Source organism: Ambystoma mexicanum, chromosome 3p (assembly GCF_040938575.1).
Source record: "Ambystoma mexicanum isolate Mex_15411 chromosome 3p, UKY_AmexF1_1, whole genome shotgun sequence".
Taxonomy (NCBI): domain Eukaryota; kingdom Metazoa; phylum Chordata; class Amphibia; order Caudata; family Ambystomatidae; genus Ambystoma; species Ambystoma mexicanum.
This window is the reverse complement of record NC_090925.1, coordinates 359,263,524-359,290,731: the sequence shown is the minus strand read 5'-3', so window position 1 is coordinate 359,290,731 and position 27,208 is coordinate 359,263,524. Positions and strand designations below refer to the sequence as shown.

The window sequence follows — 27,208 nt, the reverse complement described above, 5'->3', positions numbered from 1 at the left end:
AGCTGCGGTTACAGTGCCGGACGTATCACACCAAATAGGAAGGGTAGGACATAAACATTGTAGGCTGTACTATATACATATTTACATTCAATGAGGTAAGGAGCCACATGGTAGTGGCGCATCTGGGCATCGGAAGTCATTATGAGTCGAGAGATTTGAGCCAGTGGACAGTCCTGGCTCTGAACTGGTGGTAGGGTAGGTCCTCCCTGCAGGTAGGAGGAAGGGAGTTCCAGAATTGCGCTGCTTTTACTGGGAAGCTATTACCTCCAGACATTGTACGTTTGAACCTGGGCACCAGAAGAAGGTTGGAATTGGCCGTTCGAGGGGCGAGAGAGGGTGGGTCTAGTAAATCTTGCGATGAGGTATTGAGGGACTGCTTGGTGGAGGCATTTATGAATCAGAGATACCGATTTAAGGAATATCTTGTCCTTGGTGGATAGCCAGTTGACAGATCTTCTGGAAACTGAGATATGGGCTTTCTTCGGGATACTGAGGGCCGCTCCAAGGGCATTATTTTGGAGGATTTGGATTTTATTTGAGATATATTTGTTACAACCTACACATAGAGCGTTACAGTAGTCCAACTTTGACAGGATCAGCGCCCTAGCCAGGGTGGTACAGTTGGTGGGGGAGAGAAAGGTTTTGGCTGCCCTAATGAGTTTGCAAGTGTAGGAGGTGGCGGAGGCCATTGCATTCACTTGTTTGTTGAAGGTGAGGGTGGAGTCTAGATAGAAGCCGAGGGTTTTAACCTCCTTAGCTACTTTGATCTTGTTGTCGTCAATTATGAACGATGAGTATTTGTGGCCCAGTTTGTTGAGGTAGTGTGTAGATCCTAGAATAAGGAGTTCCGTCTTGTCATCATTCAGGCATAGACCGTGTGAGGCCATCCATGCCTGGATGATGAGGTACACTTTATTAACGAAGGCCAAATCCTTGTCGTAATCCCCCGACAACGGGATGAGGATCTGGGTATCATCGGCGTAATTAATGTAGGTGATACCCAGACCGTCTAGATCATCGAAAAGGGGCTTCGTGAAAATGTTATAAAGTGTAGGGGAGACGCAAGATCCTTGAGGCACGCCGCAAGTGATAGGTGTAGGGTCGGCTGCTGCTGACAATGAGAAGACTCATCGTGCGGTTATTGAGGAAGGATTGGATCCAGTTGGTTGCTTCTTGAGAGAAGTGGGCAGCTATTTGTAGGTGGTTGCACAAGATCTCATGGTCGACCAGATCGAAGGCCGCAGAGAGATCGAGGAGTAACAATAGTGCTGTCTTGCCCTGGTCTCTCAGCTCGTCTATATGTGCCTTGAGATCTATAAGTGCAGTTTCGGTTCCATGCTGTGGCCTGAAACCCGATTGTCGGACGCCTAGGAGATGAAGTGCTCAAGGTAATGTTGGATCTGGTGGTATGCTAATTTGTCGATGATTTTAAGAAGGAACGGTACTGTGGTGATGGGGCGGTAGTTAGTTGGAGTGGATGGGTCTAAGTTTGTTTATTTAAGCAGAGGGAGGACACAGGGCTGTTTTAAGTTATTAGGTACGGTGCCTGATGTGAAAGACGCATTTATTAGTTTGGTAATAAATGGTGCGAGATCATGGGCTGCATCCTTAATCAGTTGAGCGGGGCATAGGTCTCCTGCTAAAGTAAACTCCTGCCACCATTCGTCCTAGGCACATTTGTACATTCACCAAAAAAATCCTTATATGGTGTCTAGGGCCAAAAAACAAAAAGGACCCCAGTGAACGGTACAGTAATGAACTTTGCATACTGAAAAAAGCATGACCAAGAAATAGCAACAAGGTAATGGACCCGCAATTAGATAAAACACCCCCCCCCCCCAACCGCAGCAGATCAGCGAAATAGACAGGCCCTTGGAAAGCTTTTCAGAGATTTGGATGTGATAGAAACGTGGCGATTTTTCCATCCGGACACCCGAGAATACACACACTTCTAGAGTAACCCCTGTGCACTGCTGAGTATAGACATGATTCTGGTGTCCTCTACATTGATCCCCTATGTCAAAAAAATAGAAATCGGAGTCCAATACCTCTCCGATCACGCCCCAGTCGTGACCTGCATAGAACTGCAAGGGACAATACATAGACCCCGACCACAATGGCGGCAAAATGAAACAATCCTGAGGGATATTGCACTTAGTTCCCCATTTCCTTGCAAATGACAATGGAGAGGTGGACTGGAGGGTGGTGTGGGATGCGGGGAAAGCAGTAATTAGGGGGGGAATTCATAGCACAAGCAACGCAATACTATAGGGAGCGAGCCCTTATAACGCGCAAATTGGAAGAAGAGGTTAGAAACGCTGAAAAGCTCCATAAGACCCGTCAGACGCCCAGAGCCTGGCGAGACCTTAAAAAGGCCAGAGCCAAACTAGAAAACCATACCGCAGATAGAACAGCGCAAATACTGTTAAACACGAAACAATCATACTACATACACGGGGGAAAGCGAGCAAATTCTTGGCAGCTAAACTACGCAAACAGAAGGTGCGTAATTATATCACCCGGCTAAGAAATAGTAGAGGGGAACTGCAGACGGGAGAAGAGGATAAACTAGTAACGATGGTCCACTTTCATAAAAAAACTGCTGATTAGCGAGAACCTGAATGCACCAGAACAAGAATCATATTGTCAGCCGTAAAATTGCCACAGATATCGGAACAAAGAAAAATTGGGGGACCCCATCACAATACAGGAAGTGTGTGATGCGATAGCAGCACTACCCAGGGGAAAGGCACCAGGCCCCGACGGACTAAGGAATGGGTTTTACAAAATATTCCAGACACAATTATTAACCCCCCCCCCCCCTCACTCGCCTTTTCAATCTAATCAGGGATAGGAGAGCAGTTTCAAAGGATATGGGACACTCAACCACGATATTACCCCTAAAACCTGGGAAAGACCCAGTAGAATGCACCAGTTACCGCCCCATAGCTCTCCTCAACACAGATGCAAAACTGTATGCGAAAATACTGGCGAATCGATTGGCAGTAATACTGCCCGAGATAATACACGCAGACCAGGCAGGCTTCGTAAGGGGGAGACATACTCAGGATAATGTCTGGCGCGTAATTGACATAATAGACTGGGAGGCCAGGGGGGCCCACAAATTCTCGATCGCTGCATTAGATGCCACACGAGCATTCAACAGCATAGATTGGAGGTACCTAAGACTGATATTGGAGGGTTTTGGGTGTGGACCGATATTCACCAAGATGGTTCTGGCAAATTACCAGCATCCATCTACGCAACTAATGGTGAATGGCTACACCTCAGAAAGAATCAATATCCGGAGGGGAACTCGGCAGGGGTGCCCTCTATCCCCGCTCATATTTGCTATGGCGATGGAACCATTTGCCTGCAGAATAAGGGAAGACCCGGGAATTAGAGGGGTGCGCACCGGGGAGATTAAAAACAAGATAGCCCTCTACGCAGATGATATCATGCTCTATATGGCAGACTCAAGACACACATTACCCAAAATAATCAGAGAACTGCAGAAGTTCGAAAAGACATCAGGGTTCACAATAAACTATTCAAAATCCAAAGCGTTGAATATAAGGTAGTGGGGACATAGCTTTCCTGAAGGAACATTATCCCCTGAAATGGGAAAAAAACAGTCCCTCGAATACCTAGGAATCCATATCACTAGAACCGTCAAGAATCCGCTCAATGCAAACATTATACCTCTATGGAAGCGCCTGCAGGAGGACCTGCAGAGATGGGATGCCCAGGAATAGTCCTGGTTTGCTAGAATAGCGGCGATAAAGATGACCTTGCTACCCAAAGTACTGTATGTAGTAAGCTCAACCCCAGTGGACAACCCCCCAAAACAGATCCTAGAACTCCAAAAGGCGGTGTTTAAATTCATCTGGGGAAATAAGAAGCCGAGGATCCAAAAAAGGATCCTGATGCGGCCCACACTACTTGGGGGGCTGGGAGTCCCGGATATGGGGAGATGCGCGTTAGCAGCTCAATTAGCACCAGCATTGAAATGGGCGGGTAAAGACCAAATAGAACAGACTGCGACAGATATCCCTTTGAGTAAGCTACCATTCCTAAAAACAAAAGCAAGAGATACGGGAGGTATCCTATTAGCAGCCACTAAAACGACCCTACACAGCTGGGATAAGGCTATCCGTAGCAGGGGGGTCAAACTAGGTCTGGGCCCACTATCCCCTATCACGCATAATCCAGATTTCTCACCTGGCCTTCACAAAAGATTCTGGGAAGATGGAACGAAGCAGACACATTGTCCCTACAAGATATGTAACAGGACGACGCCCCACTCACCTTCGAAGGATGTAAACATAGATTCGGCTTCGTCGAAAACCACAGATTCAAATATATTCAATTGAGTCACTGGATCTCACACCCAGAGATAAAAAGAGCAGGGTTACGTCCCCCGGTAGGCCTAGAACTAACAATACGGGAGTGGACACATGAAAAAGGGATCACTAGACTATACAAGCTACTGAATAAGGCGCAAACAGACGACTCCCTCCAGTACATGAAAGATTGGGAGCGGGACATAGGAGAGGAGATTACGCAGGAAGAATGGAGTCAAATTTGGAGGAGGGTGCACAAATTATCCAAATCCACGGCAATTAAAGAATCGGCATACAAACTATGTCACCGCTGGTATTTACCCCCAAGTAGAATACACAGAATGATCCCCACGTACCCCCAAGCATGCTGGCGTCAGTGTGGAGAAAGAGGAGACATGTTCCATATGTGGTGGTCGTGCCCAAGGATAAAAATATACTGGAAAGAAATACTGAGCCTGATCAGGGACATAACGGGCGCAGACCTACCATGTTCCCCGAAAGTCATTCTGCTGGGGGCAGTGGCAGACAGGAACTATGCAGCCTCAGGAAACAGAGCGGCCCTCATAACCCACCTTCTGGCTGCAGCAAGGATGACAGTGGCCCAACCATGGAAGACAGTAGAGGGCCCTACAACTCCATGGTGGTGGGTGAAAGTGTGGGGAGTTATGGCAATGGAAAACATCTGCGCCATAAAATCAGGGTCATATCTGAAATTCTTGGCCATATTGGACCCACTTCAGGACTATGTGGAGGAGCGGGAGAATCAATACTTTAAACCCCGGGCTCTTAGAAACATCCATATCAGATAAAGGCAGCAGAAGATATGGCGAGGGGTTGCCTCTTGGAATTTTTCTGGTTACAACCATGGTTTTGATTGGTTCAATTAATAAAAGGAAGCGGGGGCGGGTCCAAAGCAAAACGTTTGGGGGGTCCATAATACGGAAGGAAAATTACATTCAGAGAAATCTTTCCTAACAGGGTTCACTTTCAGCTTCACCTCCTCAGAGATATCCCTTTCTGCACCTTCAACCACAAACTCAATGTCTCTAGCGCTCTGGTTATCTCTAGGCTGCACTACTGCAATAGCCTCTTCCTTAATCTGCCCCTTTCCTCCCTTTGCCCTCTACAACTAATCCAGAATAAGACTGCATGATTTATCCTTGACCTCAAGCCCAGAGGCCGCATCTCTCCAGCCCTAATGGGTCTCCACTGGCTCCCGGTGAATGCAATCATCACATTCAAGACCCCCTGCATCATCCACAAGGCTTCCTGAGACCATGCTACATTCAACTTTTACTCACCAAGTACCACCCTTCTAGAGTCCTTACATCCTCCAACTCTCCTCTCTGCAGGTTAGTCGTCTCTACAAGCAGAGTGGGGGGTGGATCTCCTTCTTCAGCAGGAGCATCCCTCTGGAACAGTCTCCCCGCTCCTCTCAGACTTGAGCTGAATCTCAAGTTCCGGAAGCTTCTCAAGACCTTCCTCTTCTCCTCCTCCTTCCCCCTCCCCCTCCACTGCTAATGACACCCCCCACCCCCCGGTTATACAATTGGTCGCTGCCGAGTCATACAAGGGCCAGACCCTCCCCGCCCCCCAACCCCCGCCCAACCAGTCTGCCTTAGCACCCTGCACTTGCCTGTGGGCACCCTTCCCTGATCTGACTATTGAGTTGGTCCACCCCCTGGCCCCTCCTCGCACAAACTGACACACCCCCCTCCCACCGGTCGCCTACAGCACTTGGACCTCAGGCCCTCCCCCCCAGCACTTACCCAGCCCCTGGCTCTCCCCCTCTCCTGCATCCCACCTTACCCTGCTTACCTTCCACTCACCCTCCCCTGCACTTCCTGTTGCTGCACTTGTACGATCCCCTTAGTCTTGTGGCGCCTGGAAACACTTTCTGCTGTATAGGCACCATACAAAAGTTCAATAAATAAAGTAAACATTACCTTTAAATTGTAGCCCCCCCCCCCCACCCATCAGTCACACCCCACTGGCATGCAGTCCGCTCACCCGAGACCTCAGACTAACCTACCAGACCACATTCAGACAACACTGGATAGCATGCCCTGGCAACCAGACACTAGTGGCCTACAGCATTTACTATCTGAATTCCACAGACTCACTTTCTGTATAGTCCCAAGGCAATGTCTAAGGCAAGATGAAGTTTCATCTAACTCCTCTCTTGATTGGAACCTGCTTTCTTCCTTGCAGTCCTCTTATACCACCACTCTTCTTGCAGCAAAAAAGCAATATTTCTTTGACCTCATCCTCTCTCTTTCCCCTCATTTTTATTTGTTTCAACTTCTTCATCTTATTTTATTACCTTAATTCCCTGTACCCTCAAGTTCATCCACTCTCCCCCCATTGATTTCTTCTTTAACAAAAAGTAACCCAATTGTGTTCCTCTCCTTCCCCTGAAGAGTTCCTTCTCCTTTCTCAGACCCACCATTTTCCCTTTCCTCTTTTTTGCTTCTGTCCAATTCCAACATGTCTCTCGTCATCTCCTGTGCTTGCCCAACATCTTCCCTACTTTCTTCTCTTATTCCTCATTAGTTTCCCCAACTTATCCCGTTGTTCACTTCTCGATTTAGCCTGTCTTTCCTACCGACTTTAAACATACCATCATTCTCCCAATTCTAAAGAACCCTTTTTGGACCCCATCTTACTTGACAATGTTTGTCCTATTTCCCTTCCTGTCCTAGATATTCTAATGTAGTGTCAATTTCCAAGTTAATACTTACTATGATCACTATTCTCTTCTTCCTGTACAACATTCAGGTTTTCGTACATTGCATTGTACGGAAAGTAGCCCTGTCATACGTTGTCAAATCACTCCTCTCTAAAGCTTTAATCAATTTATGAACTCTCAGAGACCTTCGACACAGTGGATCATCCGACTCTTACCTCTTTGGGGCCTTCTGCTCCTGTTTTACAATGGTTTCAGTCATATTTATTTGACCATACCTTTTCTATGTCTGGAGCTGGAAAGCGGCCCACCACCCTTTCCCTGCAATGTTGTATTCCACTGGGTTGTGTTGGGTCATTTACTCTTCGCGCTCTATACTACGACTGTCCTCAATTATCCCTTCTTTCCTATAATTTCTATGCCGATGACTCCGATCAGTTTTGTTTTCTGGCCTCCTGATTCTCTCAATTCTACCCTCTCTGCTAGTCTTCTAGCCATTCAATCCTGGATGCACTCACTCCCACCACCCCCCCCCCCCCATCTTGAGGCTTTTAAAACCAATGCATTTTTCTTTCCTGCTTCTACTATTCCCTCATCATCCCTGCATTCCCTCCTTCCCTTTTTCTTCTGCCCATAACTTAGGGGTCATCTTTAATCCTTCACCCTCCTTTTCTCTCTCCAGGTTTCTAAGGTTTATTTTTCCTGTCATTATCAGTTGTACAACATTCCTAAGTGTGATCTTTTCCCTCTTGCCAAACTACTCATCTCCACTCTTGTCTAGACTAATGGTCTGCCTTGTGAGTCAGTCCCCCACCATACCAGCTGGCCCCTCTCCATCATCAACTCACCCATTTGTACCCCTTTCTTCTCATACCCCTATATCCCACTGACTTTTCACACTTTCTAGGCTTTCTTTTGACTCTCGGGTTTGCTTTCAATTGCGCTATATTGTCTATATGTATTCACAACTTGACTCCTCCTTAGCTCTCTCACATAGTACCTATCTACATCTTACTGCCACCAACCTTCTCGGTCATTTGGGGGTTTTGGGCGAGGGTCGTGACACCGACCCTCTCAGGTCCAACTGGGGTGTGTTCTCTCCTTCTCCCTCTCCCAAAGCCAGTTCCTTCCTACAATTCCCAAAACCCTTCTATACGATCTGGTTTGTATTCTTTTTCTTTGTTTTCTTTACGTAGATTAATTATGGTGAGCCCAGTATGGTACCTCAGAAGGGTGTCAGGATTCCCCAGGCACTGTGCCTCAGGAAAGATGAAAGCTCAAATGTAACTCATTTTATTGCACAATGAAAACCATGTTGATAACATTACCAAGCTTTTATTATGAATCAACCCAATGGCCACGGGTATTCAGAATGCAAAGTATCTTTCTTGCTACTGTGTCATAGCACAACGCTAGTTTAAAGCAAACCATTACAGTATGCTATGGTCCCAGAGAAAAGCAACAGTAATGATAAAACAGATTAGCCCTTAACAGTATGCATTGCACCTGAACGCTCCGTTTAAGCTCTTAAAGACACTATATTTCACTTACATTGGTGTACGGTGGTCTGTGGTGCTGGTACTCAATCCAAGGAGGCACTGCCAGGGTGCGATTCACCATCTTAGCGAAAGCCAATGACCCCAAGAAGTGATCTGCTTGATTCCCAAATCTCCCTAGAACAAAAGAATACGATTAAGAGAACACAGTAGGATTTCAGAGTGACAGATATATCAAAGAACCCTGGGGTTGGTCACTGATTGGGCTGTTTCTCAGTATAATACACATCTCGATCTACAAATTTCAGCGTGCAGTTCAATTTCTTTAGAGGCCTGCCTTCATCATGACAAACGTGTCTCTTAATGGTATGAGCATGGATTCAATTATTGTTGTACCAAGTGGTTCTTTATATATGTATTTCTTTAGGGGTGGTCACATCGTTCATTCTAACAATACACCAATTAATTATTCATCTATCTGCCCAATTAGTAGATCCTTATTACATTATGGAGGGTGAATCCGCTTTAATCTCCATTTTCTTTGATGTGCCCATCTACAAGTATGGCAATCTTGTTATGTTAAGTATATTTATTAAAGTGCAACATAGGGCATCTTGGCGCTAGTATTCCACTGTCCACCATTAGGCCTCCAAAAGTAGAGAGGCAGCAAGACCACGCACTCACTCTAAAGAAATAGAAACGTCTTTCTTTTTTTCCTGGAAGACAGATGGTCAACAGTGCCCCACAGAGAAAGAGGGAGGGAGAGAGTTCCAAGAACTGCAGCTGCCACTGAAAATGCCTGACCACCAATAGTGCTCCTAGACACCAGAGGAACATGAATGAGCAAAAGATCTGCTGAGCAAAGATTACAGGCAGGAGCATACTTAAACTTCTCCTGCAAATACACAGTTCCAGAGTCATAAAAAAGCTGTATGGACAATACATATAGATTTAAATGTAACTCTAGCTTCCACAGGGAGCCAGTGAAGATCACGTAACACCTGAGAAGTGTGGGTAAATTTAGGAAGGCACACAGCCAGGCGAGCAGCGGAATGTTGCAGAAAATGCAGGCGTTGGGTCTAGAATTTGGGCTGAGAGAGAAAAACAAAGCATTACCAGAGTGAGGGATATGGTAGCAGACACCACCTGGCTTCTCAGTCTCTCTAGAATGTAAGGCATAATATACCTCAGTGTTCTAAGTTTAAAATGATAGGAGCTAGCACTGACCTCTGGAACCATGGAAAGCGGTGAGGACATTACGCTCCCAAACTATGGGAGCCGGGTGCGGCAAAGGGCCCAGGAAATATGTCAAAAGTCTTTTGACCACATAGAAGACTCAGTAGGGGATTTTCCCAAAATCATAATTTCTGTCTTCTCAGAGTTTAGCTTGAGCCAACTGGTATTCATCCAATGGCAGAAAGGCATTTGCGAAATGACACTAGTTCCATCACGATCAATGCGAAGGATCAGCCGTGTGTCATCTGCATAAAAGCAGCAGCCGTGGGAATGAATGAGTTTTGCTAGAGGAAGAACAGACATTAAACAAAAATGGTGAAATAGCCGAACCCTGCGGAACCACATAGGAAAGGGGTGGGAGCAGCAAACAACTTTAAAACAAAAAAGAGAAATGAGAAATTTGTTTTCCGTCATCCAAAAACGACCCAAATCAATGAATAGCAGCCCCGCCAATGCCGATCTATAAACGTTGACACAATATAGCATGATCAATCGTGTCAAACGGTGCCACGAGGTCTGAAATAATAAGCAGCCCTATACAGTCCTGATCAAGAATCCAAGACAGAGATTTGCGCTGACTCTTCCCATTGTAGGGCGGAAGCCGGACTGAAAAACATCTAGAACAGTTGACTGTTCTAGGAAATCTCTCAGTTGGGGAGTTACCATCACCTCCAACACCTTCATAGGAAAACCCAGCAGGGGGATGGGCTGTAAATTGGCAAGCAGAGCGGGCTCAAAGGAGGGTTTCTTTAAGAGAGGAGAGACCACAGCACACTTCAGTGCAGGAATGATGAAACCAGAAGACATTGAAACATTCAATGCTCCAGTAAGGATTGTGAAGTTCCTTGCCACACTTTTTAATCATTTTTAAAAAAGGAACAGGATCTCTAGAAAACAACTTCATTTGCATTAGGATCTTAAAGACCTGGTCCTCAGTAACTGGGGAAAAAGCCATAAATGAAGAGCTCGTCCCAACAAGAGCGGGAACTAGTGCAACCGAAGCGACCACAAGGTCCAAAATAGGCAGAAATATTTGCACGGGTTAGGACTATCTTGTCATTAAATAGAGTCGACAGGCAGGGAGCGTTACATAGTCTGTGACGTGGGTATGGCAGAGGCAGCGGATGCTGGGGTAGAAGATAACTAAAAAAGTTATTTTGAGCAATTCTCTGTGGCAGAGATACAATGAGAAATTGAAGATGTTGGCATTTTTGATGGTTTGTGATATTTAAGTCTAAATAATTTTAGACATAATTTAACCTCCTCCTAATAGGCACAACGCCAGTGGCATTCCGCCCGTTTATATTGAAGTTTAAAATCACAAAGCTTGAGAGAATGGTTTCATGTGATTTCTTTCAGGTGCCAAATCATCTGCAACACCCCCACAAGCAGTCTGAAAAGCAGATAGCGGGTCCACATCAGGATCCAACATGATCTGACCATCATGCTCACAAATGGAGACCAAGTAGAGGAATCAACCTGCCTAATCAGGAATTACTAATTGATAAGTAATTTCAATATGTAACGAATATTCAATATGCTAAGTGCTGAATCCACACAGTAGCGCGCACTAGTCGCATGTATACAAATTTCTGAAGGATCAAATATATCTTAATATGCACCATCCAGTAATAATTCCTACCACACAGGATTGGAACCAGAAGTGGCTTACTTGGTATCCGCAGTTGACTATTTTATTGCATGAACATAGGGACCATTAGCTCTTACTTGGGCTTTTGATATACTGGCCAGTCATACGTCAACAGCCAAAGTTTAAAAGAATGGAACCAAGACATAAAACTGGAAGAACCTTAGGTGGGCCTGCCTTAACACTGGATGTTGTGAGGGGTCAGTAACGCGAGGCGGACAACTGTTTTATGATTTATCAACATATGCCATTTTATTCTTGAAAATAAATATGATCAAAATGCCTCACTATTCCTACTCTGCTGAGGATTTCCCTGCTAAAGCTAAGGGAAAACACAACTTGCCCTCACGCTAAGCAACAAATACACAAAGAAAATATATGGCAATACAATATAAGATGAACAACATTCTCTGAATAACCCAATATCCTGGGTGATTTTCCTTCCCCAGGATTCAAGGTCAATTATGTTAGTGTTCATCCAAAGAAAGAAATGTCCCAAATCAGTTCTTGATGTTTCAAAGTCAGTATGAAAGTTTGTTACCAAAGTTCCAATGATGACAAATCTCTTCTGCTTGGTGAAATATCCACTTTCCACTTCCACCAAATAGCACCAAATGGTAATCCTTGCCACGATGCTTTGTCACCTCTTCAAGAAGACTTGCCCCCAGCTCAAAAGAAAAATGCAACATCCAAAACTGCTAGGGATACACAGTTCTTAGTTATAGTTTTAGAATTCACAATGATATATTTGTCAGGATGACCTCAGTGCTACCGCTTACACTTCAACTTCACTTCTACTTGACTTACTATAAGAACAGCCAGCTTTGTCTCACAGTACTCCACTTTGACTACTACATTGTCGCACCTACTGACAACCAGATATATCACTACACACTTTGTACTACTACCACAGCTTCAAGCATTTGTACTTCTAGACAGGCTTCGACAAGATATTCTTCAAAATGCTTCAACAACTTCAAGCAGGCAAGGCACACTTCCTCTGGGTAGCCTCTTTACCACCCTTGTCTTGTCTGCCACAGTGACAACCTGGGTTTGCCTTTAAGACTCCCACTTCTCTCTGTCTTCCACAGTCTCTGGCACTACAGGTTGTATCGACTTCAAAATAGACTTTACAAGCAGCCAGTGTCCCTTCCGCAACTTTACCTGCACGTGTGTGCCGGTTATCAGCCCAAGTAATTACTCAGAAGCCTTGGTGCCACTCTCTTAGCTTCAGGTTATACTTGTATCTTAGGCAAATACACTGTTATTATCTTCACTGTACAGTTAGAATGCTCTAACTTTGAGAAAGGCTGGTCTCACTGTTAATATGGGGTGGGGACCATTGGCTTGGGCAATGCGTGTTCTCTTCTTCAGTAGCAAATACTCAATTTATGAAAGGCATGCTGCTTTAGAGTAAAAATTAGAATTCAGTCTTTCTTTAGGAACCTAAATTCGGTACACTCGACCCACTCCTTGATGTAGTTTTCATATGTTAAAAGTTTTATCAAGGTATTCGGTAATGGTCTTCCCAATGTTCACTCTCCTTAATTAGTGACACACGGCCACTTCTTCATGCAGTATTTAATGATTGATCAATGGGTTTAAAACAGTGTTAGCGTCTCAAGTGAATCAAATTACTTTGACATTATACACAAGTGCTACATTTCCATTGTCTGGGTACTTCAGCTTCAACAAACTTGTACTCGCTTTAAATCTTACGCGAGTGAACAAGGAACTGCACACTGTTGCTGGCAATGCTTGTGCAAGGTTTAACGGTGTGCTTCATTCACCGGCTTCTTTGACACTTGCTCTGCGGGTCGCACTGCTTCCACAACTTCTACTGCTTCTGGCTTCTTAGGGACCCACACCCTTCCTCTGTGAAGGGGTCTCCAATCCAGCCACATGTTAATGGTGCCCCTCTCACTCCTGAGACCTGCGACTTAACAACTGCTCCTCGCCTCAGTCTCCAGCATGTGCTCTGCAAAGGCAACCATAGCAATCAGGCTCAAATGGGGAAAGACAGCTCTCACACACCTTCCGCAGTGCAACCTCTGCACTTCAGAGTTTGAGGAAACAGAACCTTCTCAGAACACGCAAGTGAATCAGCTGTCTACAATTTCCGGAGTCCCTCTTGTTCTCACGATACAGATTGGTTTGCCACCCTTGTGCCTTCTTCCTTCAGCTTCTACAACCCTCATTCCAGTCACAGTTCCAGCTCCTTGCTCTCCTTCCAATTGCTGACACCTGAGGGGGGGCCTTTTATGCCTCCAAGGTTCTATAAAGTGTGAGCTGTAAGGCTTAATTGCACAACTACTGCAACTGTATGCCTCTTCAGCCCTCTTCCCAGTATGAATGGGATTATGGGACTTGTAGTGCCCTTCAACAAAAGGTATCTCTTAATTATCGAGTTACTTTTAAGGGTAGATGCATTTCACCTAAACACATTAAAGGATGAACTGTTAGAATTAGTTATTACAGAGGAAGATATTGAATTTAAGGCATTTTCTCAAGACCCTTTTAGATTATATCTTTGGGAGTAATGAATGCGTTTATCCCCAGATACCCTGAACAATCTTTGTTAATGATACTTGCTCAGCTTTAACAGAATGTGTACCCCGAGTTAGAGATTTGATATGGGGGTCACAGACATTATAATGACAATGTGCCATTACCTCTTTTGGCAACCCAGAAAGGCACCGTCTTTCAGAGAACTACTGCGTCTCATCCCACAGGATCCCCTCACCACCCTGGACCCGGTCTCCTCCCAAGTGATCCTCCCGCAGTACATCAAACCCACGGTAAGATTTAGGAAGTGTGCCTCTGGCCACCTGGGAGAAGACCATGGGCAGGGTTTCAGTGAGGCGTCCGTAGGATTCTTCACAGTGTTCTTAGAAAAATCTTTAAATAAGGGATAAATTACTTTAGGATCTGTCTACACTAAAGTCAGTTAGAGACAAGGCTTGCCACGAGATAAACCTGGTAACCGCCAGCCCACTGAACAAGAATACAAATCTCTGATATGTTAAAAAAACAAAGTTTGGTGTAGACAGTGGAACCATAATATCAAGCCTACTAAGTCCTGAAAGAGTATTGACAAGGGCCAGAAGCTAGACAAGTTAAGGGTGCCGTTGAAGCCTTGTATGATTATCTTTTGCAGAGTGGCAGCTAGAGGGCACAGGAGAGAATATGAGCAACCTTAATCAATAGCACATATCACCGCATGAAGGTGGAAAGATTATTTCCAGGGGCAGGATGAACTACCAACTAGAACCCATGGGCATAATTTAACTATACTAGTTAAGGGCAAACATAGGGAGGAGACGAGTTACACCTACATAATGGAAGTTCTTAGTGGAACTTAAAATGCAACAAGACAACAGAAGCCCAGATTTGGATGGTGTTCCATCAGGTCTTCATGTTGGGACTGTATCTATGGGTACCGTTATTGGTGTTTGTTTTAAAGCAGCTGTTATAGTCCCCTGCCTATAAGAAAAGGGCAAGGCATTTCCTAACCCATACCTTACAATTTATTTATTAGACTCATCTGCCAAATAATGTGCAGGTTAATGCCTAACTAATTTGGGAATTTTGACAGATTAACAGTATGGGTTTAGGAAGGTTCAGAGTGCAGGTATGCAAGGTTTAAATTTGAATCTGATCATCTCAAACTACATCCATGGGTGCAATACAGGTCTACATCTGAAGTATATGCATTCAATGTACACTTGATAACATACACAGAGAAAAGCTATGGACAACCTTAGAAGAAATTAGAGAGAAAGGGGGAAGGGAAGTAGATATAAAACATGCCAGAGTGTAATTAGAGAAAGAGTGCACACATAATGCAGGGGCAGAGGAGCACACAAGTGTAGGAAGTATGACAAAGCGCTCAAGGGTGATGGGGCCCAGGGGGGCGGGGGGAGCTGTGTAGAGGAAAAGACAGCATGCCCCCACAAGGGTAGGGGTGCGGAGGGGGGGGGGGGACAACACGCCCACAGGTGAAGTGGAACAAATCACTTTAGGAATGGTTGGAACGATTGACCGGGAAACACCAACACCACCACCATGTCCCTTTCTAAATGCATGACCAGCAAAATGATACAAGGGGAAAGTTATATGATAAAGCGCCATACTTAAGAGGCACAGAAAGTTTCTCTGGAGTCTGTTTTTCCTAACTGTGGGAAATGGATCCCACCCGCAACATTGCGGTTGGTAAGGCCCAGAGAGTGAAGAGGACTTGGCGTGTCTACATCAGAAAGAGAACGGGAACTGAACTAAGTGGACCAGCTTTCAGTAAAAGAATGGAAAATCTGATTCAGAAGGCCAAGACACGATGTTCCACTGGATGTAGGACAAGGGACCACAGAGTGGTGGGGAGTATGATGAGAGAAGCCTTGCTACAACAAAAGTAACATGGAGAGCTCCCATGAACAGAACCTGATAGAATGAAATGAACTTGGGACCAATGAAGGCTGCCAGAAGAGTCATGAGAGTGAAGTAGGCAACTGTCAGGAGGAAAATGTTGTATCTTGGAAATCGGAAGTGCAAGCTCCTAGAGCAAATTGGAAAAGTCAATATCCTAGAACTCAAGGGTGCAAGTTCCTGGGAAAAGAAAACATTTTGCTGACCAAGAATACTGCATGCTGGCTGGTACACAGATTCAAAACTTCAAGCATCGGAGAAAGACATTTGCTGCATGCTGGATACAGGACTATACTTCCTGAAGCACCCAAGAAGGGTTAGTAATTACCCTAATCAGAAGAAACGGAACAGCCTGCTTGAGAACCTTACAGAAGTCTGTTTTACCTTAATTTTCTGACTACAGTTTACTGTAGCGATTTTCACAAAATAAACCCACATAAAAACATATTGGAAGAAGTGATTCAGTTCACATCACAAAGGCACTCTTAAAACAGATACCGGTTAAAGCATCCGAAGAGTTGGCCAAAACATACCAATTTACACAGGATCTCAAAGACATGAATTCAAAGGGTAGTGTTAAACCACCTATTTTCCTAAACATTGGCTCAGAAACACGGATTAAAAGTTCTTAAAACTCAAGGACCACTTTAAGACCAGTTTGTCGACTTCCTTCATAGTGAAGATTAAGGTAATTATTTGAATCGTGTCCATTTTAATTAATGTCATATTAATTTAGAGACAAACAATTTACAAAAGTATTTGCCTAAAGAAACGGGAAAGTAAGCATTAAAAGCACAGCAGTAGTCAAAACGGTTTATGACTTAAACAATTCACAGGGGTGTTTGGGGAATCCCTTAAAGTACTCCCTCATCATGTGTGTGAATTCTAGATCAATTTAAGGCATGAACAATAGTCCGTATGTCCAGCAAAGTCGGGCAGAAACAACATGGGCTTGAACACCAGTAACCTGCTTCCAAGATAATTTTAACAATTAAAAAAAAATAACCAACTAATTTAAAAAAAAGAAAAAAAAAATGTATTGCCATTTTCTTTTTTAAACCATGTTTATTTGTTTATTTTTGGTTCGAAGGCATAAAAGTAATTTCAACATAACATTTGTCAACAATAATCACTTAGGTTCTGCATTTTACTTCTGTTCATATCTTACAGTTCGTAGGAGTTTGCATTACCTTCAAGGATTTCCAGTTTTCAATTCCCCCCCTCCCTTCCCCATTCACCCTTTCCTTTTATTCCCCCCCTTCCCCTGTAAATCCCTCTCCCCCCAACTTTAATCACTATTGTACGCTTTAGAGTTCAGACTATTTAGAATCTTTTCCTGACGTTAGTATCTCAATGTCTTTATGTCTAGGAGCATTCAGATTACATGCGTATTCCCGAGTAGGCGGGGTTTGAAGAAATGAGCTTCTCTGTCCCGTACATGTTCATGGAATGGGTTCCAGATAGTTAAGAATCTTAGATATTTGCCAGTACTAATAGCGCGTATCTTTTCCATAGCCATTACTCCCCAGATCTAGATCCACCACCATGCTGAGAATGGGCCCTCTTTGTTTTTCCAGTTTTGTGCAAGGGTCATTTTTGCTGCTGACAATAGGTGGGTAATGAGCTTGGCTGTCGTTCCTGACATTGCATAGTTACCTTCTATAGGGACTCCCAAGAGGATTGTCTTCGGGGGATCTCGGCAGTTCAACGCCTGAAATGTCCTTTATGTGGCTTAGTATTTCCATCCAGTAGGCGACGGCTTTAGTGCATGTCCACCACATATGGAATAGGTCTCCCTTCTCACCACAGTTCCTGCAGCAATTTGGTGAATATGACTGATTTTATGAATGCGGTTTGGGGACATATACCATCTGAGGCAAAGTCTGTAAGTGGATTCCTTTATCATGGTACATCTGGGGGTGCTGTGTGCACGTGCCCATACCTGGTTCCATTCCTCCTCTGTTAGTGACTCTTGCATGTCTCTTTCCCAGTTCATTTTGTATGTGAGATTGTCGGTCGGTTGGTCGTTGGAGAGCAGTCTGTAGACTATAGAGACCCCCTTCACCGTGTTGCCTTCCTGCAGCGACAGTTCTAGGCCTGATGGCATTCTCGTGCCCGCTCTCTTCACTGTTGGGTGGGTAATCCAGTGCCTTATTTGTGCATATCTATAGCGTTCATTTTCTACTATATTGAATTTCTGCTGGCAGTCTGAAGAGTAATGGAGAACCGTCTTTGTACATGTCTTTCAGGTACATAGTTTCAGCCCCTGACCATCTGCCCAATACCCTTGCTGAAGACCCGGTGTGAAATCTGGGTTGTGCATCAGTAGCGTATATGGTCCCATTCCGCTCGGAATGTGTTTCTTTTTCCGGGCTTTATTCCAGCTTTGCAGTGACCATTTTGTCATTTCCAGTAGCGCACCTCTACTCTCTGGGTTTTCTTTTCTCAGGCTCAGCAGGGCTATTAGGGGAGCCGTTGAGGCCGTTTGTTCGATTCTACATTCTAAACCTTTATGGTTCTCTGGTTTTGCCCATCTCAGCGTTGGTGCTAGTTGTGCTGCCAAAATGTATCTGTCCATATTTCGAACTCCTAGGCCGCCCAGGAGGGGGGAGCGCATATGTATTGCCATTTTTACAACCCTAAACTGCTCTCAACCCCCACCCGCTACCCCACCCTGGGTTCCACAGTGTCTTAGCTTTTAGAGTCCAGTTGTCTTAATCGGTTCCTGTGCTCCTATGGGGCCATATCTTATTACCCTATATGTTCACCTTAAGCCCAATATTCTGAGGTTTTGAGGGCACCACTTCTACCCAGTGATTCCTGAATGTATCTGCATCTACTTCTATCGGGTATGTGATCCACTTCATGGCCACTGTATCCCAGAGTTTATGTAGCCAAACAGTCACGGTGGGTGGATCTTTTTGTTTCCAAGTCTTTGCCATCACCAACCATGCTGCTATTAGTATTGTCACCAGTGCTCTATTTTGGGGTTTTGAGATTGAATGAATGATCTTCTGGGTCTAGAAGTCCACATATGCTCTTCCCCCAGGGAGAGAGTATGCAATTTCAGCATCAAGCTGTTCATCTGACCCTTAATGTGCTTCCAGAATCCCTTGATCTCGGGGCAGTCCCCACCATATGTGCCTCCTGTCCCTTACCCCATTACATCCCCTCCAACATTCCTTGGAGACTGTACTATACATTTTATGTAATCTACTGGGTGTGTAGTGTCATTGTAGCATCATCCTGTACCAAGCCTCTCGTAGTTGTATAGACCTGGTCAGTTTCGGGATGTTCCTCCACAGCCCCTCCTAGTGTTCCCATGGGATACCTTCTCCTACTTTTCCCTCCCAGGCTGCTTGGTATAGCCAAACCTTAAGACCTGTACATTCCTGTAAGATTGAGTATATGTTCAATGTTCGTCCCCAGATTGTATGGTTATATACGATTCAAATCTTGTCAGTTGTCTGGTCGCTGCGCGTCAAATCTCAGGTTGCCTTAACCAGTGCCTCAGCTGCATGTATTCATATCTACCCATTTCTTTTATTCCCATACAAATCTTACATTCTTCAAATGTTGCTACCTCCCAATCCCAAACCATATCTCCAATCTCCAATCTTCAATCACCCCAATTTCTGCCATTGACGGAATTTGCCCTTTTCCAAACCCAGGGAGAAGTTGGGATTCCCAAACTAGGGAGTAAATAGGGAGCAGCATGTTGATAGATGACCCCTCTTTAGCCATCTGTCCCAAATTTCACACGTAGTCCGAAGGACTGCACTTCTTCTGGCGCTCAGAGGCCTATCTTTCCCTGGTAACCATAATAGCCCAGTTAATGAGCCTCCCGCCACCGCCCCGTCGATATGGGTCCACACCTTTTCCTTGCTTTATGTAAACCACTCAACTGTGCCGCTTCATAGTATCTGTACATATTAGGCAGTGCCAACCCCCCACTTGGTCTAGTGAAACCATGGGTCGTTTGTTTTGCCAGACAAATTTAGATATCAATGAGCTCATTGTTTTAAAGAATTTCTGTGGGACTGCTATCGGAAGAGTGCGAAACTTGTATAGAAGTCGGGGGAGTGTCACCATTTTGACTGTAGTTATTCATCCCAGCCAAGAGATTCGGAAAGGAGTTCATCTTGAGAAATGTTGCTGTGCTTTTTTTTTATAAATTAGATTTGGATAATTAGCTTTGTATAATTGGGGGATTTGATTAGTTAATTTACCCCTAAGTAGGCAATGCTACCCCTGGCGGATCTGAAGCGATAACACCTGCGCAAAGCGATACTTTGCTCCTTTGATAGGCCCAGTTCTAGCAGCTCTGGCTTAGCCATATTCATTTTTAGCCCCAAAACGTTCCCTTGTTCCACCAGTATAGCCACCAATGCCGAGATTGATGTTTCTGGTTTCACCAGAGTCATCAGCATGTCTGAGTAAGCCGCTGTCTTATATATTTCCCCTCCAAACGGTATACTTTTTATATTTTGGTCTTGCCTAATCGAAGCCAACAGTGATTCTAAATAGATCGCATATAAGTGGGGAGATAAAAGACACCCCTGCCTAGCGTGAGAAACCTGAAGGTGCCTCGATCGCTAGTCCCTCGAGATCCGTCATCCAGGTGGCCAGTACACGGCTGTCGCTATTGTATCCAGTTCCTGGGGGAGGATCAACTGGATGGGGGGCGGGGAGGGGAATCTTCGGGGAGTGGAAATGGGACACCGACGGATGAGACGATGTACCTCCTTCCTTGTAAGACCCTTCCCAACCTACCCGGTAGGATACTTAGAAGCTTCCCCCCCACCCTTTCCGACACAAACACTTTCTTACACTGTGAAAGACAACGGACTAACGCCAGAGCGGTTTACCAGACTTGTCCCAACACAAGGGTCAGGAAATTGACAAGAACTACACACACCTGATGGCCCTTTCCCTGCACCACAGGGATAAAAGGCAGAGCCCGAGAGCACACTTTGAGCAAGGACAAACGCACAATGAGGCAGTTGTTGCAGGACGGCAGTTCAAATGGAGAAGAAAGACAGCGAGAGCGGAAAGGACAACAAGGAGGGAAGTGCCCTTGCCTTTTTCGACCCAAGCCCGCAAAGCCTCCGTGAAAGGAATCATAAGACAGGGAACTACAGCTAACATGTGGTGCAACAGATGTCAATCGTGCACAGGACCCTCCCGCACGGATAACCGAGGTGGGGAGGCACGCTTGCTACCATTGTCCCATCCTGGACTCCAGAGATGGGAAACGACAGGAAGGTCAGTATAGCCGGTGAGTCGGAGGGAGAACAGATAGTAAACCGGATGGTGTTGAGAGAAGGTTGCAAACAGCAACTTATGAACAATGTGTGCTACTGAACTTTTAAAACCCAGGGAAAGACCAGCTGCAGAGTGGGTTGGCGCCACGTGGGCATCCATTCGAAAAGACTCTGGGTTCTGGCCGAACCCCTTTTCTTGTGAACAATATAGTACGCAGAGGCCATAGGGAAGGCCGGCATAGAGAGTTAAGGTGGTCATAGAAGGGTCTAACCAAACCCCCTGTACAATCGAAAGTCCTTAACCCATTAGCAAAGTTTTGATATTGTGAAACAGGCATGCGCCCGGCTGAGGGAAATGCTGAGCAAATGGTGCACAGGCGAAGTCTGACGGGGGCTAAGAGAAAGCTTGATGGGGCTAAGAGAAAGCTACTGGAAGTAAATCCTGCACGGTGTTGCAACTAAGTGAACTGGTAAATGTGAACCCGGTTGAGGGATGGCAGCGAATGAGATCAAAACCTAACACCCCGTAAACATGGTGTCGACAAGCGTGAACCTGGCTGAGGGATGTCCACAATGAACGGTTGTTTAAAAAGACATTGAGACTCTTGAATGTTACAAGTTGCTGAGATCTTGAATGAAAGGCTGTAGCGAACCCGACTGAGGGAGGCCAACGTTGCAAAAGGATCGGAGCCCGGTAGAGGGGGGGAATCCACGGGTGAAGGGCAATCACCCGACGGGAAGATTACTGAAAGGAACTTATTGTTTGTTGTTTATAGTACATCAGGCCCTCTCAAGCAAGAGACTTGGTGTAAAAGAGATTTGGCCACAGAATGCCCTAATAATTTGGAAACAAACTGTACGCTCGTGGTGGAAAAGCCCAGGAGTGTGCTGTGCTCGAGAGTCCCGCCTTCTCCCGTGCTAAAAACGAGGGGACGGGAGACCCCAGTTATACCACCCTGACTTATTTTGTGAACAATTCTTTTTTTTCTGGTGAACATTATCGCACACCATTTTGTAACTTGGCTGTAAGGACTGGCAATAGTTTTTTTAGTATAGGCCTTTTTTATTTGACAAGACGCCAATAGGACTGCCTTATTGTTTGATGGTCATAGCTTGCTCCCCATCTTAGATTTAGGTTTTGATTAGGCATTTTTCTCACCTATTCATACAGTATAATAAACACCCATGAACTCTGATCACTTGGGTCTGTCTTTGCTGTTGCAACCATGGAGTTCCTTACACTAGTCCCCTTCTCCATTTATATTGTATTAGATAGATAAGTATTGATAGTTAACCTTATTGAGGGGTCCTTATAATTTGCTTCTACCATTCAAACGAAGTTGGGTCCAAACCCCATGCATTTGATTGACTGAAAGAGATATGGCCATTCTACCCTATTGAATGCCTTTTCTGCATCTAGGGATATCAATGTGGCTGGGATCTGTTTAAAGTCTGCTTTCTCTATGAGGTTTATGACCCTTCTCGTATTATCCCAAGTTTGTCTCCCTGAAGTAAAGCCTGATTGTTCTTGTCCTATCACATAAGGCAATGCGGTTTTTAACCTGTCCGCCAGGATCCCCACATATATTTTAGCATCTATATTGAATAACGCAATGGGCCAGTAGGAACTACAAATTGTTAAATCTTTGTTTGGTTTCACCGAGTAGGATGACCTTCGCCTCCGACATGGAGCACGTTATTCTCTCCTTCAGATGGAAGGACAGGGCCTGGCAACTTATTGTTTGGGAGTTGCTCTTGTAGCAACAGCTGATTAGGTCGCTCTGTGAAGTAAAGCAGTTTATAATATAATCGAGAAGGAGTTTACGATGTCCTTGCATTCTGTCGATACTGTGCCATCCGTTTGCTTAATTCCATCAATGTTGTGCTTGCCGCTCTGTTTCAGTAATCCCGCTAGCATTCCGTCTGCCTTGTTTGCCTTAATATAGTAAATCGCTGTTTTACATTACAGTATTTGTATTGCGCACTGTGGAGCCTGAGGCATAAAGGTGCGGACAATTGAGACAAACACAAGTAACAAAAAACATAAATCTCACAGGGAGCAAAAACTCCAGAACCAGCTTGCTGGAGAAGAACCTGCTAACTTATGCAAATAGGTATGTTTTCAGATCCTTCTTGAAAAAAAGCCAGGGAACATTGGAATCCAAGTGCGATTGGTAGCCGATTCCAAAGTTTGGGTGCAACCAATTGGAAGGCCCCCTTTTTGGCTTTTGAGGTTCTGCTCCTAGGGACCTGTAGCAGGCTTTGTCCTCAGGATCTCAATGCTCTGCCATTGACTTTATCAATAATGAAGTACTGCAGATATGAAGGCATTAGTCCTCGTCTACACTTAGGAAGCCAGTGAAGCGACCTCCTGCCTTCTGTAACGTGATCTCTCCTAGTTAGGCACATCACAACTCTTACAGCCCTGTTTTGTATGATCTGAAGCTTGTGAGCATCTCTTTTACTAATGCCCATAAGTAGGCTGCCACAATAATCCATCTTGGCACCAATAATGGCTCTTGCGATCGTTTTTGCACTTGCCTGTGTGATAAAGGGCCTAAAATGGTAGAGCAATTTCACATAGTACAATGATGCAGAAACCATGCTGTTGACATGTGGGCTCATAGATCGCGTCTGATCAAGGATCACCCCCAGGATTTTGAGGTTGGGGACTGGAATTATTTTTTAGGCCCCTATTCTAAAGGAGCCGAATTTGCCGTCCAATTTGGTAAGGGCAGCTGAACTACCACAATCATGAGTTCTATTTGCTCTTATTTAGCGCCAAGTTATTATTGAGCATCCACTTCTCGATGAGGTCAAAAACTCCATTTAGCTCTAGTTCGTCCTGCGTGTGACATCCTGAGAGCAGGACGACACATTGAGTGTCGTCTGTATAGTTCGAGAAAGTGATACCCTCTGCCTTGAAATCGGAGAAGAAGGGGGCCATAAAAATGTTATACAAACACAGGGACGTACTTGCTCCCTGAGTCACCCTGAAGAGAACCAGAATGGGAGAAGCCTCTGCTATTTACGAGCAGACTCTACTGTGTCTGCTCTTCAAAAAGGATGCAACCCATAAAAGCACCTGCGGTGAGAAATTAGCAACCTCAGCACGGAGTGGGTTTTAATTTTTCAATAATTTTTTGTAGAGTCTCCGCTGTGATTGGGTGAAACTGGAATTGAGCCACCGACGATTTACACTCCAAGGGCTTCAGATGTCCCTTAGTGGCTGTTAAGGGAAGTTCCTTCTTACGATCCAGCATCCCTGCTCTTATGCCTAGCAGTTTGTTTTGCATGCCATCTTGTATACGCTGGCACCAAGTGGCATCCCTTATCTCAACTTGACCAGATGGGGGTTGGGAGGAGCGGGGGTGGACATCCTCCTGTTCCTTAAGGATTAAAAAAAAATTCCTTAGTATCTGATGCAGCATTCACTATTCTTATGTTCTAAAAATTCTGCTTAGCTTCCAGGATGGCTAATTTGTAGTTCTTAGCTGTGGTCTTATAAGATTGCAATAAGGCTAAAGAGGCCGGAGATTTCCAGGAGTAAAAAGCCTTAAGGGTTAAGGATTTTAACTTCATAAGCTCTGCCGTGAACAAAGGTTGAGTTTTGATTTCAACATTCTTTTGTTTCTTTGGCTTCAGCGGTGCTAAAGTATTGGAGATACTAGCCATGCTAAGTGCTAACTCAGAAGACATAGCTTGGAGCGGTGTATCTAATGAGAGACTGATCATACTATCCAGTAGGGGCATTATGTTGTTCAAAGTAAGGCGTTTCAAATTCCTCGACATGGCGTAACCCTTAGACAGATTCCTCAGTTTCATTGGGAACTGAGCGAAGAGCGAGAAATGTATGAAACCGTGCTCTGACCTAGGACAGATTGAGTAATTATTTCTCTGCTCTACCTGTCCGAAGCTGTTCTAACTATCTGTTGACATCCTTTAATAATTCTTCCTGCTCTTATTTGCCACCAATTCCCTTTGGGCATCTACCAGTTTGGCCTCTATGTCCTTCTCAAGCCTAACCTTCTCTTTGGACCTTTGTGCGTTAAGAGAGATTATTTCCCCCCTGAGCACTGCCTTAAAGGCGTCCCACACATTGTCCAGGGGTGCACCTTGTGTGTTATTTATTACGAAGTCATTTCTAATTTTCATCTCTCAGCGTTTCACGTGCAACTGTGTCATAAAGCATTGCTCTCTGCATGTTCCATGACCACACTGGGTTGCGCGGTTTCATACCCCTTAACTGAACTCTTATGGGAGTATGATTAGACAGATATGGGGTCTACCTCTATTACCATTAATGACCCCAGCAACCCTGGAGTTCCCCAGGCATAGTACATCCTGGAAAATGTGCGATATACGTGGGAGAGAAAAAAAAAAAAAATAAAAATAATAAAAAAAATGTACCCCACCTCGATCCCCTTTTTAGCTCTCCAGAGGTCTTTTAGCGCCATATGTGTCAGCTTTCCCCGTAATGACGGGCCTTGGCCACTGGTGTTCCCATGGCGGTGCCTGTCTTTCACAGGGTCCAAGGCTTGATTTTGATTTGATGTGTACCGTGCTACAAAACAGACATGTATACAGTCGCAGATGGACAAAAGACCTCAAGATGAGGTGCTGAACAGACCATATACACATGCTATCCCTGAGTTGGGAAGAGTGTATTTGAACAAGTGGGTTTTTAGAGCCTTCCTAAACCGCACTAGTGACGGAAAGGATCTAATCTCCCCCGGGAGATAGTTCCAAAGCTTGGGTCCATAGACTACAAATCTCCCATCTCCTCTGGAAACAAATTTCACACGTGGCCTGTTCAACAGAAGATTATCTCCTCAATGTAATGCTCTGGCATGGTGGCATCGATGGACTTGGCACTGAGATACTCTGGGGCAAGCCCATTAAAGCATTTGTAGATTAAACAGGCTACTTTAAATTTGATTTGATCCTCGACCGCCAGCTAGTACAGTGATCTGCAGAGCAGTGAAACGTGGTTCTCCCACCCTCCCCCCAACCATCCCATCAGTCTAACCGCTGAATTCTGGGCCTTCTGTAGTCTGTATATCTGCTTAGACGGTATGTGCGCCATCAGACGCTTGCAGTAATACAAGTGGGTTTTTGTCAAAGCCCCCACGACAACTGCATGATCTCCTGATAGAAGGAAAGGTAATACATTATTAAGCATGGGCAGGGAGTAATAAACTGCCTTAACCTTAGCCCCCACGTGGGCTTCACTGCCGAGATTCTCCTGCCAAAAACAACCCAAGTTCTTAATTGTTGCTTTTCACCAAGAATGAGTGGGGAGAAGAGATGTTCGTTTCTCATTCTTAACTCTCTTCTTAGGCCCGAGCAGAATAATCTCGGTCTTTGCTGTATTAGGTTGCAGCTGGTTATTAGCCATCCACTTGTCGATATAGATCAGACACTGGTTGACTCTCAAATGTGTCCTCGATGTTCTTTGTCTGGATATAGATTTGCGTGTCATAGGCATACAAGTGAAAGCTCAACCCATGCCTCCTCACTATATTTAAGACTGGGCGGATATAGAGATTAAAAATCAAGGGGGGGCAATGATGATCCCTGGGGGATCCCACATCTAAGGACAATGGCCTCCAAGGTATAACCCCCGAATAATACCCGCTGGGATTTATCCGCCAAGAAAGATCTGAACCAATCCAAGGCCTGTTCAGAGACCCTTCCCACTCTCATAAGACGATCTAGCAGAATTTGATGATCCACTGTGTCGAAGGCCGTGGAGAGATCCAGCCTCAACAAAAAAAGTGTATCTGCCCCCATCCGCAACCTCCAACAAATCATCAGGTACTGCCAACAACGAGGTCTCAGTCCCCTACTTTGGAATTTGTCCAACAACCTCCTTCTGTCCACAAATGCGTTACATTGCGAGGTGACCACTTTCTCCAGCACTTTTGCTGGCTGAATCAAACCAGCAACTGCCCGGTAGTTTTTTTAAAATGGCTGGGTCTACGAGGTTTCACTATTGCATTTTTTATGCACCCGGGACCCTACCTTGGGTCAAGGATTTATTCATAACAGTAGTCATAAATAGTGTGATGTTTAGAGCTAACCGCCTAGCGGCGCAGGCGGGCAGCACAAAT

General features: G+C 45.0%; 1 protein-coding gene across 1 annotated transcript in view; it reads right to left on the bottom strand.

The window, feature by feature from the left end:
* The window catches only part of POFUT1 (protein O-fucosyltransferase 1), a 143,490-nt gene that overhangs the window by 97,476 nt on the left and 18,806 nt on the right, over positions 1 to 27,208 (bottom strand). The window contains exon 2 of the mRNA XM_069651013.1: positions 8,581 to 8,702. Coding sequence (XP_069507114.1) covers positions 8,581 to 8,702 — 122 coding nt within the window. The remainder of the gene's footprint in view (positions 1 to 8,580; positions 8,703 to 27,208) is intronic.